The following is an 18,012-nucleotide window of genomic DNA, read 5'->3' on the forward strand; positions in this document are numbered from 1 at the left end:
TACTCCTCTATATCTTCTCATAGACCTCTAATTAGATGTACTATGTGCTAAGAATATGTCAAAATGTATATAAAGATATTTTCATATAAAATGACCACAAACATTTTTATTATATGCACTATGAGCTACTGTCAGTTTGTTGCAAATGCTCCTGAGAAGGATAGGTAATTCTGGTATAATATATTTCTCCTTATCTTTTCTAACAACTACAGGCGTATCTCAGAGATATTGTGGGTTCAGTTCCAGACCACCGCAATAAAGCAAACATCGTGATAAAGCAAGTCACATGAATTTTTTGGTTCCCCAGTGCATATAAAAGTTATGTTTACACTATACTGTAGTCTGTTAAGTATGCAAGAGCAATATGTCTAAACAAACAATATAAATAACTTAACTAAAAAATACTTTATTGCTAAAAAATGCTAACCATCATTTGAGCCTTCAGCAAGATGTAATCTGTTTGCTGGTGGAGATTCTCGCCTCATTGTTGACGGCTGCTGACTGATCAGGGTGGTGGCTGCTGAAAGCTGAGGTGCCTGTGGCAATTTCTTAAAATAAGACAACACTGAAGTGTGCTACATCGATTGACTCTTCCTTTCACCAATGATTTTTCTGTAGCGTGCAATGCTGTTTGGCAGCATTTTATCCACAGTAGAACTTCTTTCAAAATTGGAGTCAAATCCTGACACTGCTTAATCAACTAAGTTTATGTAATATTCTAAATCCTTTGTTGTCATTTCAACAATCTTCACAGCATCTTCACCAGGAGTAGAATCCATCTCAAGAAGTCACTTTCTTTGCTCATCTGTAAGAAATAACTCTTTATCCATAATTTTTTTAATCATGGGATTGCAGCAATTCGGCCACATCTTCAGGCTCCACATCTGATTCTAGCTCTATTGCTATTTCCACCACATCTTCAGTTACTTCTACTTAAGTCCTGAACCTCTCAAAGTCATCCATGAGGGTTGGAATCAACTTCTTCCAAACTCCTGTTCATATTGATATTTTGACCCCTTCCCATGAATCGTGAATGTTCTTAATGGCATCTAGAATGGGGAATCTTTTCCAGAAGGTTTTCAACTTACTTTGCCAAAATCCATCAGAGGAATCACTATCCATGGGAGCTATGGCCTAAGAAAATGCATTTCTTAAATAACAACACTTGAATAGCAAAATTATTTCCTGATCCACGGGCTGCAGAATGGATGTTGTATTAACAGGCATGAAAACAACACGAATCTCATTGTATATTCCCATCAGAGCTCTTGGGTGACCAGGTGTATTATCAGTGAGCAGTATTATTTTAAAAGGAAACTTTTTTATTTTCTGAGCAGTGGGTCAACAGTGAGCTTAATCTAGTATACCATGTTCTAAACAGACGTGCTCTCATCCAAGCTTTGTTGTTCCATTTATAGAGCACAGGCAGAGTAGATTTTTAGCATAATTCTTAAGGGCCTGAGGATTTGTAAAACGGTAAATGAGCATTGGCTTCAACTTAAAGGTACCAGCTGCATTAGCCCCTAACAAGAGAGTTAGCCTGTCCTTTGAAGCTCTGATGACAGGTATTGACTTCTCCTCTGTAGCTATGAAAGTCCTAGATGGCATCCTCTTCTAATCGAAGGCTGTCTCGTCTACATTGAAAACCTATTGTTTAGTGTAGCTACCTTCACTTATTATCTTAGCTAGATCTTCTGGATAACTTACTGCAGCTTTTACATCAGCACTTGCTGCTTTACTTTGCACATTTATGTTATGAAGACAGCTTCTTTCCTTAAAGCTCATGAACCAATCTCTGCTAGCTTCAAACTTTTCTTCTGCAGCGTTCTGACCTCTCTCAGCCTTCGCAGAATTGAAGAGAGTTAGGGCGTCTCTCTGGATTAGGTTTTAGCTTAAGGAAATGTTGTATCTGGGTTGATCTTCTATCCAGACCTCCAAAAATTTCTCCATATCAACAATAAGAATGTCTCACTTTCTTATCAGTCATATGCCACTGGAGTAGCACTTTTAATTTCCTTCAAGAACTTTTCCTTTGCATTTATATCTTGGCTAACAGTTTAGAGCAAGAAGCCTAGCTTTCAGACTATCTCAGCTTTGGACATGCTTTCCTCACTAAGCTTAATGAGAAAGACACATGACTCCTCCTTTACCTTGAGGACATTTTAGTGTTATTAACTGACCTAATTTCAATTTGTTGTGTCTCAGGGAATAGGGAGGCCTGAGGAGAGGGAGAGAGATGGGGGGAACAGCTGGGTGGTAGAGCAGTCAGACACACATAATGTTTATCACTTAAGTTCAATGTTTCATGTAGGCATTATTTGGCACCTCAAAAACAATTACAAGAGTAACATCAAAGATCACTGATCACAGATCACCATAACAAATATAATAATAATGAAGAAGTTGGAAATATGGTGAGAATTACCAAAATGCAACACAGACACAAGTTGAACAAATGCTGTTTGAAAAATGGTGCCAAAAGACTTGCTTGACACTGGACTGCCACAACCTTTAATTTGTAAAAACTACAGTAACTGCAAAGTGCAATAAAACAAGGTATGCGTATACTGACTGAAACATATGTTTTATTTGGAAAATACATGCCAATACAGAAATTATCTTTTAAAAGTTAAAATGATTACCATATCATTTCTTAATTTAACAAATAGACACTTTAAACTCCATGAGGAATTTTATCTGTTTTGCTCACCATTTTGTATACAGAGCCAAGCATAAATTCAATTATTATTTCTAATGTTAAAATCTATAAAACTCTTAGAGCAAAAGATAAGCAGAACACTCTATGACATAAATCACAGCAAGATCCTTTTTGACCCACCTCCTAGAGAAATGGAAATAAAAACAAAAGTAAACAAATGGGACCTAATGAAACTTCAAAGCTTTTGCACAGCAAAGGAAACCATAAACAAGACCAAAAGACAACCTTCAGAATGGGAGAAAATACTTGCAAATGAAGCAACTGACAAAAGATTAATCTCCAAAATTTATAAGCAGCTCATGCAGCTTAATAACAAAAAAACAAACAACCCAATTGAAAAATGGGCAGAATACCTAATAGACATTTCTCCAAAGAAGATATACAGACTGCCAACAAACACATGAAAGAATGCTCAACATCATTAATCATTAGAGAAATGCAAATCAAAATTACAATGAGATATTATCTCACACCAGTCAGAATGGCCATCATCAAAAAATCTAGAAACAATAAATGCTGGAGAGAGTGTGGAGAAAAGGGAACCCTCTTGCACTGTTGGTGGGAATGTAAACTGATACAGCCATTGTGGAGAACAGTATGGGGGTTCCTTAAAAAACTACCAATACAACTACCATATGACCCAGCAATCCCACTACTGGGCATATACCCTGAGAAAACCATAATTCAAAAAGAGTCATGTACCAAAATGTTCATTGCAGCTCTGTTTACAATAGCCCAGAGATGGAAACAACCTAAGTGTCCATCATTGGATGAATGGATAAAGAAGATGTGGCACATATATACAATGGAATATTACTCAGCCATAAAAAGAAACGAAATCGAGCTATTTGTAATGAGGTGGATAGACCTAGAGTCTGTCATACAGAGTGAAGTAAGTCAGAAAGAGAGAGACAAATACCGTATGCTAACACATATATATGGAATTTAAGAAAAAAAAATGTCATGAAGAACCTAGGGGTAAGACAGGAATAAAGACACAGAGCTACTAGAGAACGGACTTGAGGATATGGGGAGGGGGAAGGGTAAGCTGTGACAAAGCGAGAGAGAGGCATGGACATATATACACTACCAAACGTAAGGTAGATAGCTAGTGGGAAGCAGTCGCATAGCACAGGGAGATCAGCTCGGTGCTTTGTGACCACCTGGAGGGTGGGATAGGGAGGGTGGGAGGGAGGGAGATACAAGAGGGAAGAGATATGGGGACATATGTATATATATAACTGATTCATTTTGTTGTAAAGCAGAAACTAACACACCATTGTAAAGCAATTATACTCCAATAAAGACGTTAAAAAAAAATCCCACAGAAGATAAATGTATATTCATTAATCCAATTTATACAATATTTCAAAGTATTGGAACATTTTGGATTTAGAGAAAAAACTCATGAGAAACAGTTTACTGTTTAAGATAACACAGGTGACACTCATGTTACTGGGAATTGCATGTTAGCCATTCCACCCACAAAACTCCTGTAAAATCCACATTGCACTTTAAGTAAACTTAGTCTATATATAATCACTGGTTTTAAAACCCAACTAATTTTGACTCATGACAGCATTTGAACTGTCAGTGTCAATCATTCAAAGCTATTCAATAAAGTTAAAGAGCCAAAAATGTTCATCCCATTGTGAATTATCAAAGCATAAAACTACTTGTAAATCACTGGGATCTTATATTTTGACCTTGACGGTTAAGATACATAAATTATCTCAAAAGAAAAAAAGAACTAAAAATAAGTCAACAAAATAACTCTAACCTTTATTGTATTTTATTTTACTCAGACAAAATGTTGAGATAATAAAAAAGAACTAATTTGCAGTTTAAAAAGGAAAGAATATTTGTTTTTCTGTTTGTTTTGTTTTGTTTTATTGCGGTACGTGGGCCTCTCACTACTGTGGCCTCTCCAGTTGCGGAGCACAGGCTCCGGACGCGCAGGCTCAGCAGCCATGGCTTACAGGCCCAGCCACTCCGCGGCATGTGGGATCTTCCCGGACCGGGGCATGAACCCATGTCCCCTGCATCGGCAGGCGGACTCTCAACCACCGCACCACCAGGGAAGCCCATAAAAAGGAAAGAATATTGCTCCTGTACTTTTTAGGTATCTGAGTAAAGAAAGCAGCAAATACTATCAAACTGTTATAGTTAGCAAGTATAGTTGATTCATTCTTCCTCATTCATCTCATCCTCCTTAACAAAGAGACTGATAAGAAAATTACTTTTCCTTTATCAGAGAAAAAAGACAACTCTTAAAATGTAACACAAATATCAATAAAAAGAAGGAAAATCGACAACCACTATCTAATCTAACACACATCAACCAATTAAATGGGAAAATACTCTTTAGAAATGCAATAATACTCAAGCCTGGAAACAAACAAAAAATGTCCAACATTTTGTGGTAGAGTAAAATTCTAAAGATACCACTTTCAAGATTCCTACCCCTTGGTTGTTCAATCAAACATTAACCTAGGTACTTCTGTGAAAGGACTTTGTAGATGTAACTAAGGTCGTGGATCTTAAAATAAGATTATCCCATATTATCCAAGTGTGCCAATTTAATCACTTGAGCCTTGGAAAGCAGAAAAACTTCTCCAGCTTAAAGTCAAAGAGATGCAGCCTGAAGAGAGAACAGGAGAGATGAGGCAGAGGGGGCGGTCAGAGATGTGAAGCATAAGAAGAAATCAATCTGCCATTGGTGGCTATAAAGAAGGAGGAAGGGGGCCACAAATACAATCAAAGAATGCAAAGGCTTCTAAAAACTGAGACAGACTTCTAAGAACTCAAAATGACAAAAAGAACCTCAATTGTCCAACTGCATGGTGCAAATTCAGCTGAGTGAGTTTGGAAATGGATTCTTCCCAGAACCTCCTAATAAGAGTCCAAATGACCAACACCTGTATTTATTTAGCCTTGGGCAACTTGGATCAGAGAAACCAGGAGGGCCTACCAGACTTCTGACCTATAGAACTATGAGATGATAAATGGGTATTGTTCTAAGCTGCTAATTTGCGGCAATTTGTTACAGCAGCAATAGAAAATGAATACACATTTCCTTATGTCCTTCCTTTTCTCTTAGACACAGATGTCACAGGACAGATTGAGCTATGGAAGCAAAGATCATGGGATGGGATGTTAGCATGGATAAGAGAAGCAGAGGAATGTAAAACTAGGAAAGTTTCAAGGCTCAAAAAGACTTTTTGATGAAGAACCTTTGAGAAGTTACTGGTTCTTGCAGCTATTGCACCATCTTCTGTGAACATGAGTACCTCAATACACACAGCATAATATTGTGCTCAGAATAATTATTAAATCAGAATTACAGAAGTCAGAATATCTGCATCTGGTAACTGCTATTTTGAAAAAGTAATGCAGTAGACTGTGTTAGTACACAAGGCTTGGTTTGTAGGATTATATTAAAGCAGCATGCCTGAAAGTTTTGAGGCATGTTCTGCTAACTTAAATCTTCAAACCAAAACTACTTTCATAAATGTATCTTTATAAGTTACTATTTTAAAGTTTATAGATTATAAAAAGGATTGCTAAAACTTAATAAAAGTCTTTCCATATGAATAATGTTTGAGAAATTACATTTGAAATCAAATCTCTAAAATTTGATTAAAAGGATAAGTGCTTGTCATTTTCCAGCAATATGAACTTTTAAAACTTATTCATACAGTAAACCCTCCAATTTTATATAAAAACTGTATTAATAAACCACTTGACCAAATACAAAGTCATCAGGCCAAATACCAGTATATATGGCTTTTGCTTAGAAATAGGTAGAGTATAATTTTAGAAGTATATTAAACTTTCAAAGCATTTGAATATGTGCATATCATGAGGTTTTCACTTATGCCATTAAACCTTAAATGTCATTTAACCTAGAGATGAAATAATACAATACAGAAGTATTTCAGAGAGTAGGCAGAGGGTCAAACTACAAATTCAATAAGAAAGGTCATGTGCAATGTGGCACAAAGAGCATATTTTTAAAGACTACATGGGTGAGAAAAGAATAGCCTCCTAAGAACTTCTCTGAAATTGCCTCATTTTACTTAAACTTGCGTTAGAGTTATAGGAACAGACAAAAAATATATATAAATGAGCAAGAAATATATCAGTTAGTGTTAAGAAATGGGTAAAGAATTAAAGCAGGTAGATGTGTTGGTACTGATTAAATGGCCCGGAAAGGACTTTCTGAAAATGCAACGTTAACATCTGAATGATACAGAGGAGCCAACAATTAATAAAAAAGAAAAAACAAACAAAAACAGAGAACAAACAGTGCAAAAGCCCTAAGGTTGTTTTCCCCACGAAGGCACAGTGGCAGGCAAGAAGGAAGCAAGATGAGGTTAGAGAAGAAGGTTGGGGCCAGACTGTGTGGGGCTTTGTAAGCTTATACAGTTGACCCGTAGATAATGCAGGGGGGTTATGGACACTGACCGTCCACAGGCAAAAATCTGAACATAGCTTAGAGTTGACCTTCTGTATCCGTAGTTCCTCTGTATCCACAGTTCCTCCATACCCGGAGTCCCACATATTCAGATTCAACCACCTGTGGATCATGTAGTACTGTAGTATTTACTATTAGAAAAAAATCTGCATAAAACTGGACCTGCACAGTTCAAAACCATGCTGTTCAAGCATCAATCATATATAAATCTGGAATTCATTCTAAGTGTTTTTTGAAAAGATTTTGGAAATGTTAAGCAAAAAAGAGAGATGATTTGGTTTAAGTTTTTAAAAGCTCACACAGCCTTCTGGAGAGAATGGACTGAAGAGGAAGCACAAACTGAGGCAGGGAGACCGATGAGGAAAGCGGTCTCTGATTTAACACACACTTACAGTGCCCATGCGCCAGAAGCTGTTTAAGGCACTGGGGCACAACCATGAACAAAACAAAGCTTGTGCCCTCATGTGGCTAATATTCTAGTTGGGGAAAAGGAAATTAATAAACAGGTAAATAACAATATGTCAGATGGTGATAATAGTTAAAATAAACAAGGCAAAGGAGGATATGGAGAGCTGAGGAAAGAGTACATTATTATATAGACAGTGCTCAGAGAAAGTATTAACTTAAAAGATGACAATTGAGAAGAGAAGCAAGGGTGATAACTGGGGGTGGAAATCTGCTGGAAGAAGGAACAGCAAGTGCAAAGGCCTTGAGACTGCAGAAACAAACTTGCAGCACTAGAAAAACAGGAAAAAGGCTACTGTGGTTGTTAAAGATTGAGCAAGGGTGACAGTGGTAGGAGATGAGATCTGAGGGGAAGAAGAGGACCAGAAGAGGTAAGACCCTGTAAGACAATGGAGGGACTCTGAGAAAGATGAGGTGCCATCAGAGAGTTAGAACGGAGAAGTGATATGATCTAACTTACATTTCAAGAGACGCTCTAGCTGCTATGCTGAGAATAAACTGGAAGTGGGAAAGAAAGAAAGCCTGATATAATGGTGGCTTGAAAAAAGTGGTAGATGGTAGTGGAAGTATGAGAAGTAATTAGATTCTCCACATTATGAAGATAGAGCCAAAGCTATGGCAGTAAATGAGGTGAGAGATGATGGTGGTTTGCATTAGGTTGGTAATAATGACACCAAGTAAATGAATTCAGAGTAAGTTTTAGAGTTGGAGCCAAAAGGACGAGCTGGTAGATTGGGTATATGAAGTAATGAAAAGAGAGAAAGGATCACTTCTGGGTTTTTTGTTTTGAGCAACTGAGTGGATCCTAATACAGACAAATCAAAAGTTCTGTATTGGTCATCTGACATTCATAAGAAAACATCAAATGAGCATCTGTATATATGATCCTAGAATTCCACAGCGAGGTTGGGGTTAGAAATAAGAGATATAAAAGTCAGTAATTTACAAATGATATTTAAAGTCAGGAACTGAATGAGGTCATGAAAGAATGTATAATAATGAACGAAGGGAACCCAGGGCAAGACTGCAGTGGAAGGAAGAATATTCCAACATTTAGAAGGAAGAAAGAATACTCCAACATACAGAGAAGCAACCAATAAAGGAAAGAGAAAAGGAAAATCCTAAAAGGATTGAGAAATGAAAGAGGAAACATAATAATCAAGAGAAGAAAGTGGAAAGTGTTTAAAGAAGGAACAAATGGACAACTTTGTTGAGAGATCAAGTAAGATAAAAGCACAGAAGTCACTATTGGAAATAGAGATATGGAAGAAGACCTCATTAACCTTAACAAGAGCAATCTTGTGGAACTTTAGGGAGGAAGTACAAATAGAATGAGTTGAAGGTAGAATAAGAGTTGAGGAAATGGATTACTGTGGTCTTTGACTATGGACACACTTTCAGGATGTTTTGTTGTAGAAGAAAATAAAGAAATGGGATGAAAGAAAGGGGATAGAGGGTCATGGGCAGCATTTTTAAGACAGGTGATACTAAAATATGTTTGTATACTAACAGAAAGGATCCAGTAAAGAAGGTGAAATTGATGATTCAGGAAAAAGGGATAATGGCAGGAATGAAAAAGGAAAGAGCAAATGGCTGGCCTTTAATTGGAGCAAGGACATTCATTCAGAGTAACAGAAGGGAAAGCAGAATGAGTATGAGTACCATTGTAGGTAGCTGGTAGAACTGTTAGTGGGAAATAAATATTTTCTGTCTTATTGCTTCTATTTTCTCAAAAAATGGTAGTAAAAGGTTACTTCAAGGGACTTCCCTGGTGGTCCAGTGGTTAAGACTCCGTGCTTCCAGTGCAGGGGGTGCGGGTTTGATCCCTGGTAGGGGAACTAAGATCCCACATGCCCCGTGGAGTGGCCAAAATAAAAACAAAAAACCAAAAAAAAACAGGTAGAGATTGTAAGATAAGTACGATAAAGGGGAAAAAATGTATAATCTTTCTAAACTAAGGTCAGCATAGAATAAAATGTAAATTAAAAACACATACTTCAGGTCACTGGTCTAGTTCTAGAAAAGAAGTGTACTTACCCAGAGTTTTACATGCAAATAGAGTCATGGCACTTTGCAATCTGTCTGGTCTGAGAGCCTGTACCACAAGAACCTTAAAATAAAGTACAGAGTATTTTTAAATAATAAAGTTCCTATAACAGCTGTAACTAAACAATAGTTAATGTTAAATCAAACAAATGTTTACCACAATATTTACTATGCCTAAAACTGTCACAATAGGTATATAAAAAGACACGTCTTTAATAGCCAAAATATTACTAAAATTCATCAGATCTACCATCAAAAGTAAACATCAGCATGTAAGGGTCATAGCGTTAGCTATGTCTTCAGGAACTAATAAAGGGCCCAATGGCCGGTGAAAATTAAGGGTATGTAGGTAAAGCATTCTTGGTGACAGCAGTGCAGAAGCATAAAACTCTTAGCCAAAATTTTCACACTACCAATTTTATGCTGAATCATATCTATCTGTTCCTAGATGTTTAAGTTTTCAAATGAAGTTTTTCTCAGTTTTTTTTTTTTTTCATTGTTTTTAAACACACTTGGTGAAACAGAATTCAACAAGGGGCAGAAGCACAGCCAGCAGCCTAGTTAAGAAATATAAATGGAAGGGTCATTTCCTGGAGTGTCAACTCCTGTGTCCTCTCCAACCTAAGACTTTGGTCTAGCCAAAAGACTGAGTGGAACCCACCAGTAGGTTTCATCATTATATTTCAAAACAAAATGGAAAAAAAAAGTTCCCTGTTCCTCACCATAAGGTCTTTTCCTTAGAGAGAACCCTGGGAAAAGAGTGAAGAACCTGTACAATCTATACTTAAACTTATTTCGGTAAGACGTGTTCTCTATTGAGAAATCCCCCTTGGGTCAGAGGCAGAGGAAGTAAGAAAAGCTACAGTGGGAGACACTCTACCCAGAAACGTTGCCAATGATTTCACTGTCTGGACAAGGTGGCAAAAGCAGAAAGCCTTTTCCCACATATGCCCATTAAGGTTATGTGACACCCTAAAGGCAAAGCTTTTATTTAAATGGCTTCTGAGTGACAACAGAAACATTAAATACATTTACGCGTTTAGACAATTTACCTGCTGAAATAAGGAAACTTTCTTTGCAAGAATAGATGGAAACTCTTGCTCACACATTGAATTATGATAATAAGTATGCCACAAAGCTACATCTTCAAAACAGAGGGTCTGATAAAGACTGGGGAGAACAATCTAAAAAATAAAAATAAACATATATACTGAGCTACAAGCAAATATAAATACACATACATACATCCATACTAAATACACACACACACTAAAAAAAGTAAGTGGAAACCAATTATTGATATTTACCATTTGTTTTCTAATTCGTGTTGGCTTATTTAATCACTTCTAGATCAGAAACAGTACGGCAGACTTATCTAATCCAGAATTAAATAAAAGCAAATATTTCCAAAGTAGTACTAAATCAATACTGCAAATTAACAAATCTTTTCTCTATGTAAAAACATTTGTACCTATCTCCACCTTGTGGAGAAAAGAATACTTTCATTAAAACCATGTGCAAATTTTAACCATTGCCAGAATGGAGTTCCATGTTAGAATGCAAAAATATGCCCAGTTTCAAATCTTGACTCTATACTTTCTCAGTGACCATAAATAAGTGACTATATCACTCTGGGCCTTAGTTTCTTTATCTGTTAAATGAGGACAATAACAGTAGCTCCCTCACAATGTTGAAAATATCTAATGAGATGATCCACTTTCAAATTCTGCATACCTTGAACATAGTAAGTCATCAATAACTGCTGGCTACTCCTACCGTTTTAACCATGTGCTACTGTACCATTAGAATAGTTGTGAAGAAAAGCAGGGAAAGGAAAGGAAGAATGGAAACATATGTTACAGATTTTGAGAGAAGTATATTTGTCTTTCATTCCCCACAAAAACAACACTTTAGCCTGAGTAAAGAACACAGACAGAACTGTTGGGAGTTAGGCTTTTTCTTCCCCATGCCCCCATCCTCACTGCCCAAGTCATACCAGGGGAAGAAACTGTGGGGAGGGGAAAGAAGGAAGGAGAGAAAGAGAGGAAAAAGACACTATATTTGGAAAACCTACATATCAAAGGCATGTAGGAATGTGGTGTCAGAATGCCTTAATTAAAATCATAGTTCCAAAACTTCCCAGCTATTTGATATTGGATAAATTATTTAACCTGTCTACACCTCAGTTTGCTCTTCTCAAAAACAGGCATAATTATGACTTCTTCAATAGGTCATTGTGATAATAAAATAAGTAATGCATCTGAAGTATTTAACATGATGCTTGGCACATAACAGTTCCTCAAAAATATGTATGAAATTGAAAAGAAAATAGGTTCATGCATTTTGCAACTCGCTGCACTGATTCTTATTTCTCATCTGTAAAAAGAAAGTTAATAATACCTCCCTCTTAAGGTTTGTGTGATAATTGAATAAGATAATTCATTTGAAAATGTTTTATAAACTAAAATGATAATAAAACACTAATGTATATTATAAACTTTCTCTGAATAGGAAAGCCCCCCTTTCCTAAATGTTTTGCATTTCTTTACTTAACAAGAAATTAGTATGTGAAAAAAAGCATCATTATAATTTTTTTTTTTTTTTTTTTTCCGGTATGCGGGCCTCTCACTGTTGTGGCCTCTCCTGTTGCGGAGCACAGGCTCCAGACACACAGGGTCAGCGGCCATGGCTCATGGACCCAGCCGCTCCACGGCATGTGGGATCTTCCCGGACCGGGGCACGAACCCGTGTCCCCTGCATCGGCAGGCAGACTCTCAACCACTGCGCCACCAGGGAAGCCCCATCATTATAATTTTTAGGTTAACACAGTTAAGATTCTTTTCCAAGTGTAACCTCTCAGTAGATCAATTGTTCAAACAATTTTAACTGTATCATGTTGATTATTATTAAGTTTGCCATTAGGAGTTCATGAAATAGTTCAGAGGTCCTGCCCAATAATCCAGAAATCTCTTCAAATTCTCTCTGTTTTTCATAATTATTGATTTTTTGCATTCTATTAAAATTGTTTAAAGGACTAATCAGAATAATTCTTGGATATTCTTTTACCCAGGGATTTTACATCATTTTCACAAAAATATCAACACTGAGTATGAATAAGTAGCACATAAAAATATAAACAGAAATAACTCAAATACTAAAAAAAATAAATCTCTCATAGTAGAAGAGGAATACCTTTAATGTTGCCACTGCCCAGCTTCTTTCCTGATCAATCCAAGACGGAAGTTGATCACGTATTCTTTGTTGAGAGTCCTTTTTAATAAGAGCAATTATTTTCCTTAGTATATCTGGTAAAACTCAGACTTCAAAAAAAAAAATTGACCAGCTAATTTTATGAACACTATTTTGAAAAAAACTCATTCTATGTATTCTTTAATTTTTATCTATTTTACAAGTCAATATGGTAAAATTCTACATAACGTCAGGTACTGGTAAACATTTAGACAAATGTTACATTCATTTTCATAGGGCTTAATCTTTTGTAAAACTTCAGAAAAACTCAAATGTAATAAGAAACTTCCATAGAATTATATTATTTTTAATTATATTTTGCATGTCAGATATAATCTAGGTTTCGCATTACAGTTTGGATAGGTTGCTTTGAAGAATAATATTATCCATTACATGTTTAAATAGAAAATTACTAGAGAAAAAGCTAAATTTGAATAAAGTTGTCAAAAGTTAAATGAAGTAATTTTTAACTTTACTTATATAAGAAAATTTTCCTAGTTATGTTACGAGGTTTGATCTTCTTCAAATTACAAAAGTGTTCTTGGAACCAAATATATATACACTGAAAAAAAGAAACCATATTAATTTCTTATATTTAATTAATATTCTCAGAAGAATACATGTCCTCAAGGACAAAAAAACACATATAGGTCCATTTTCTATTAGGGCAATAGAGGCAAAGATATAGTCCTCTAATTAAAATATAATTTCAACAGTAATTTAAAACTTCTCTCAAGCAAATTATATTTCATGAAATCAAAGCCAGAGTTATTTTCACTAAGAGTGAAATAATAATTTTGTTATTCTAACTTACAGCTTTCCGCAACATGTCTCCAACAACCACACCTGTAAATGTATCCCATTCCTATTAAATAAAAATATGAGAAACACAAAAAATATTCTAACCATTTAACAAATCTTTTTAAATTTCCCCATAAGACAGCTTACAATTTAGCTTTCTAAAAACATGGAAAAAAATAAAACTCCTTTCATACCTTCCCACTCTACGACATTAACATAAGAATAAGTTCATGTACCATACCAACATAAAACATTAAAACAAAATCTACTAGAATAATTTTAAGACAAAAATAGAACTACAGGGCTTCCCTGGTGGCGCAGTGGTTGAGAGTCCGCCTGCTGATGCAGGGGACACGGGTTCATTCCCCGGTCCAGGAAGATCCCACATGCCGTGGAGCGGCTGGGCCCGTGAGCCGTGGCCACTGAGCCTGCGCGTCCGGAGCCTGTGCTCCGCAATGTGAGAGGCCACAACAGTGAGAGGCCCGCGTACCGCAAAAAAAAAAAAAAAAAAAAAAAAAATAGAACTACATTATACATGTGAGTCTCAACATCTAAAAATTTAAATGTCTTATTCAATTAGCATTTGTCACTACCTTTTATTTTTCCTATTATATACAACTCCTCACTAATAGATAAGCAGTAAGGTGCATACAAAGCTTAAAAATTGTGTATATTGGGAAAAATAGGGAAAAAAAATAGAACTACATTATACATGTGAGTCTTAACATCTAAAAATTTAAATGTCTTATTCAATTAGCATTTGTCACTACCTTTAATTTTTCCTATTATATACTACTCTTCACTAATAGATAAGCAGTAAGATGCATACAAAGTTTAAAAATTGTGTATATTGGGAAAAATAGAGAAAAGTACTACCATTAACTTATCTTTTCCAACATATTGGGAGAAGACTGCCATTACTCCTTTTTTTAAAAAAAACCCATGGAATCAAAATTGATCAAGTGTTACAGAATCTAGAGCTCTTAGAAAATCTATGTCTTCACTCTGGGTTACCCATTCAGATAATTATGGGCACTACCATATTATTTGTTCCACATTGGCCAGCAAATAAAGCCAGGACATATTAAAATTTGAGAGCCATATGGAAAAATTACCAAAGCAACATACTTCCTGCCTCCACCCACTCTGACCACTCATTCTTCCTACTGAAGTTATACAGTCACAAATAAATAAAATACAAGTTATCAGTACTACTTTATGCGAGTCAAATAAAACTGTTCTCCTTTCCCAATGATAATTTATTTATACTCCAGGAGGGAAAACTAGGGAAAATTAAGTCTTATACAGCAGAACATACTGAGCATGGTGAAAAACATACAGGAGGAGGGAAAGGTATCAAAGTAAATAGTGTAAATAAAAAGAGTCAAGTTAAATTTGGAAGAAACTATACAAGTCAGCCAGAGCATGTGGAGTTAGAGAAAAAGAGAAAACAGTCACATGGAATGGTATGCCTTCTTTTAACTATTCAAATGAGGGGAACCCAGAGCACAGTTACAATCTGACCATAGAGAGTTAAAGGTTACTAGGTCAAAGTGCACTGTCCATATATACTATTTGCTGCCACCCTGGCTACTGAATGCTCACTTTAATGATAATGGCATAATAATGAGAAAAATCACTTACAAATAATTTTTTTAATATTAGAAGCAGGTCAGAGATGGATTACTTAGTTCTATCTTGAAGGAAATTCTTTTCAAGTTTGAGAGGGGGTTATATGGTAGACCAGAAATGAAGTCACAGACAAAAAAAGATAAATTATACATTAAAATATTAACATAAACCTACAGGCTCAAAGAAGGCTTCTGAGAACTGCCTACCCTCTTGCTTCATCTGCTGACTCTGAGCAAGTCAGTGGAGGTAATAAATAATGTAGTGGCATACCCATATTGTTTAACTTTTTTATATTCATCAGTTCCACTGCTTAGACGAGGGAAATAAGAAGGCTGACTCTTCTGGTGCCCTGGAAAAGTGGACTTGTGTTCAGAAAAATCTAGGTAGCATGGTAAGTTAGAGTTCTTTCCCTGCCTTACCATTGCTTCAGAATACTGGGCTCACCCAAACGAGAGTAGAACTGTAAATCAGCATCTTACACTAAACTTCTAACTAAGTAAAAAATAGATTGACATGTAATTTCTAGCCTTAAGTAACTTCTAATCTAACCATAAGTCTGCCCATTACCAGATTTCTATGCAACTTTTTAAATAATTTTCTCCTTTCCTTCCACTTACATTTTCTTGAAAAAGTTCAGGATGCATGCCTCGAACGAAATGCAAAGCGAACATCAACTGATCAGCCTGAAAAGAATAACAGATGTTATCTTGCTTTTTCTAAATTTGTGTTTTTGGAAAAGCATAGTCCTTAAATTTTGGTTCACAAAATCTGTATTCTGTCATCTAATAATCTACTTTTATCATCTACATATGACAACTCTTCTAAGCTGGGGATGAGAGTACAGAGAGAGTGCTAACACTTTTAGAGATAGTGCTAAGGATTAATCAGTATGTACATCTCATTAAAAACAAACAGATTTAACTAGCTGAAATATGATTGTGAGGTTTAGATTAGTCATTACTAACCAGATCAACCTTTTGGATTAGTAATCTTCGATTTGTCAGTATGTTATATTCTCCTGAATACTCTGTATGCCCCTAAATCAAGAAACTTCACTTCTAGAAATTTATGCAGGGGATCAAAAATGTACTCCTAGAGAAGAAATAAGCATATTCATTGCAAGGTTTTTAAAATGTTTATTTATTTATTTGGCTGTGCCAGGTCTTAGTCACAGCACATGGGATCTTCACTGTGGCACGTGGGATCTTCAGCGTAGCATGCGAGATCTTCGTTGCATCATGCGGGGTCTTTGGTTGTGGCATGAGGACTCTTAGTTGCGGCATGTGAACTCTTAGTTGCGGCATGCATGTAGGATCTAGTTCCCTGCCCAGGGATCAAACCCAGGGCCCCTACATTGGGAGCATGGAGCCTTAACCACTGGACCAGCAGGGAAGTCCTGCAAGGCTTTTTATAATGGAGGGAAAACTGAAATAAATGTTCAAAAGTCTATCATGAATAACAGTCAAATCAAAGTGTATAGCATAGCTCATATTGTTTATTTAAACAAATATGTTTATATAAACAGATATGGATATATAGCTGCAAAAGAAATTAGAAATAGATATCAAACTTTTTATCAGTGATTTATTTTTGAGATTACAGGTTATTTTTATTTCATTATTTTTTCTTAGGTGTATTTTGCAAACTTTCTAAAATAAGCTTATATCATTTCCGTAAAAAAAAAAAAACAGCAACCAGTTTACTAACAAAACCATCTGCTCAAGCACCATCTTTCCTACCAAGTTCTAATTCAAACTTTATTTAGCTTTTCCCATATTGTAAATAATACTTTATTCGTATAATATTATATCTGTGCATGCTTATAAACCTACAGATAAATATAAGGATATTACAATACAATATATGCAAAAGATATGCTCAACAAAAAAAGATCCTCCTGTAAATACTACCAGCAAGTGATCTCTTTGCCTGCAAGAAAACCACCCCTCTGTTGGAAAAATCCAGTGTCTTGAATAATACAATACAAAATAATAATTTATTTTATAAAAGTATATATTGGGGGCTTCCCTGGTGGCGCAGTAGTTGAGAGTCCGCCTGCCGATGCAGGGGACACGGCTTCGTGCCTCGGTCCGGGAAGATCCCACATGCCGTGGAGCGGCTGGGCCTGTGAGCCATGGCCGCTGAGCCTGCGCGAACAGAGCGTGTGCTCTGCAACGGGAGAGGCCACAACAGTGAGAGGGGCCCACGTACCACAAAAAAAAAAAAAAAAAAGTATATATTGGGTATGTTTGTGTGTGTATATATACATATAAATATATATATATATATAGCAAGTACTCAATAAATATGTATTAAGTGAATAACTAAAAAACAAACATATGTTCACAACTACAACATAGTCAATGACTGAAAATAAAGCATAAAAACTGGAAGCAGATGGCCATCACTCAGGTATGAGAAAAACAGTTACAACCAACTACAGTGTATATAAAATAGCTACCATGTGGCTTAAAATATATAAAAAGCAAGGCATATCATTGGGAGAGATGTGTAATATTCTTTGGAATTAGAAGGTTAGAATTCAGGTTTGGCTGGAGACTTTGTTGGTGGTCCAATGGTTAAGAATCTGTCTTGCAATGCACTGGACACCGGTTCAGTCCCT

At 36.0% G+C, this 18,012-nt stretch overlaps 1 protein-coding gene across 1 annotated transcript in view; it reads right to left on the reverse strand.

Annotated features, from left to right (window-relative positions):
• Positions 1–18,012, reverse strand: part of LOC309964926 (cytoplasmic dynein 2 heavy chain 1-like) — a gene marked incomplete at both ends in the record, with an annotated part of 239,188 nt that overhangs the window by 130,872 nt on the left and 90,304 nt on the right. The window contains 5 exons of the mRNA XM_082844100.1: positions 9,699–9,771; positions 10,760–10,891; positions 12,900–12,977; positions 13,771–13,821; positions 16,007–16,072. Of these exons, the coding sequence (XP_082700226.1) occupies positions 9,699–9,771; positions 10,760–10,891; positions 12,900–12,977; positions 13,771–13,821; positions 16,007–16,072 (400 nt within the window). The remainder of the gene's footprint in view (positions 1–9,698; positions 9,772–10,759; positions 10,892–12,899; positions 12,978–13,770; positions 13,822–16,006; positions 16,073–18,012) is intronic.

The sequence above is a fragment of the Leucopleurus acutus genome, assembly GCF_964270905.1.
Source record: "Leucopleurus acutus genome assembly, chromosome: 8".
NCBI classification, from domain to species: Eukaryota; Metazoa; Chordata; class Mammalia; order Artiodactyla; family Delphinidae; genus Leucopleurus; species Leucopleurus acutus.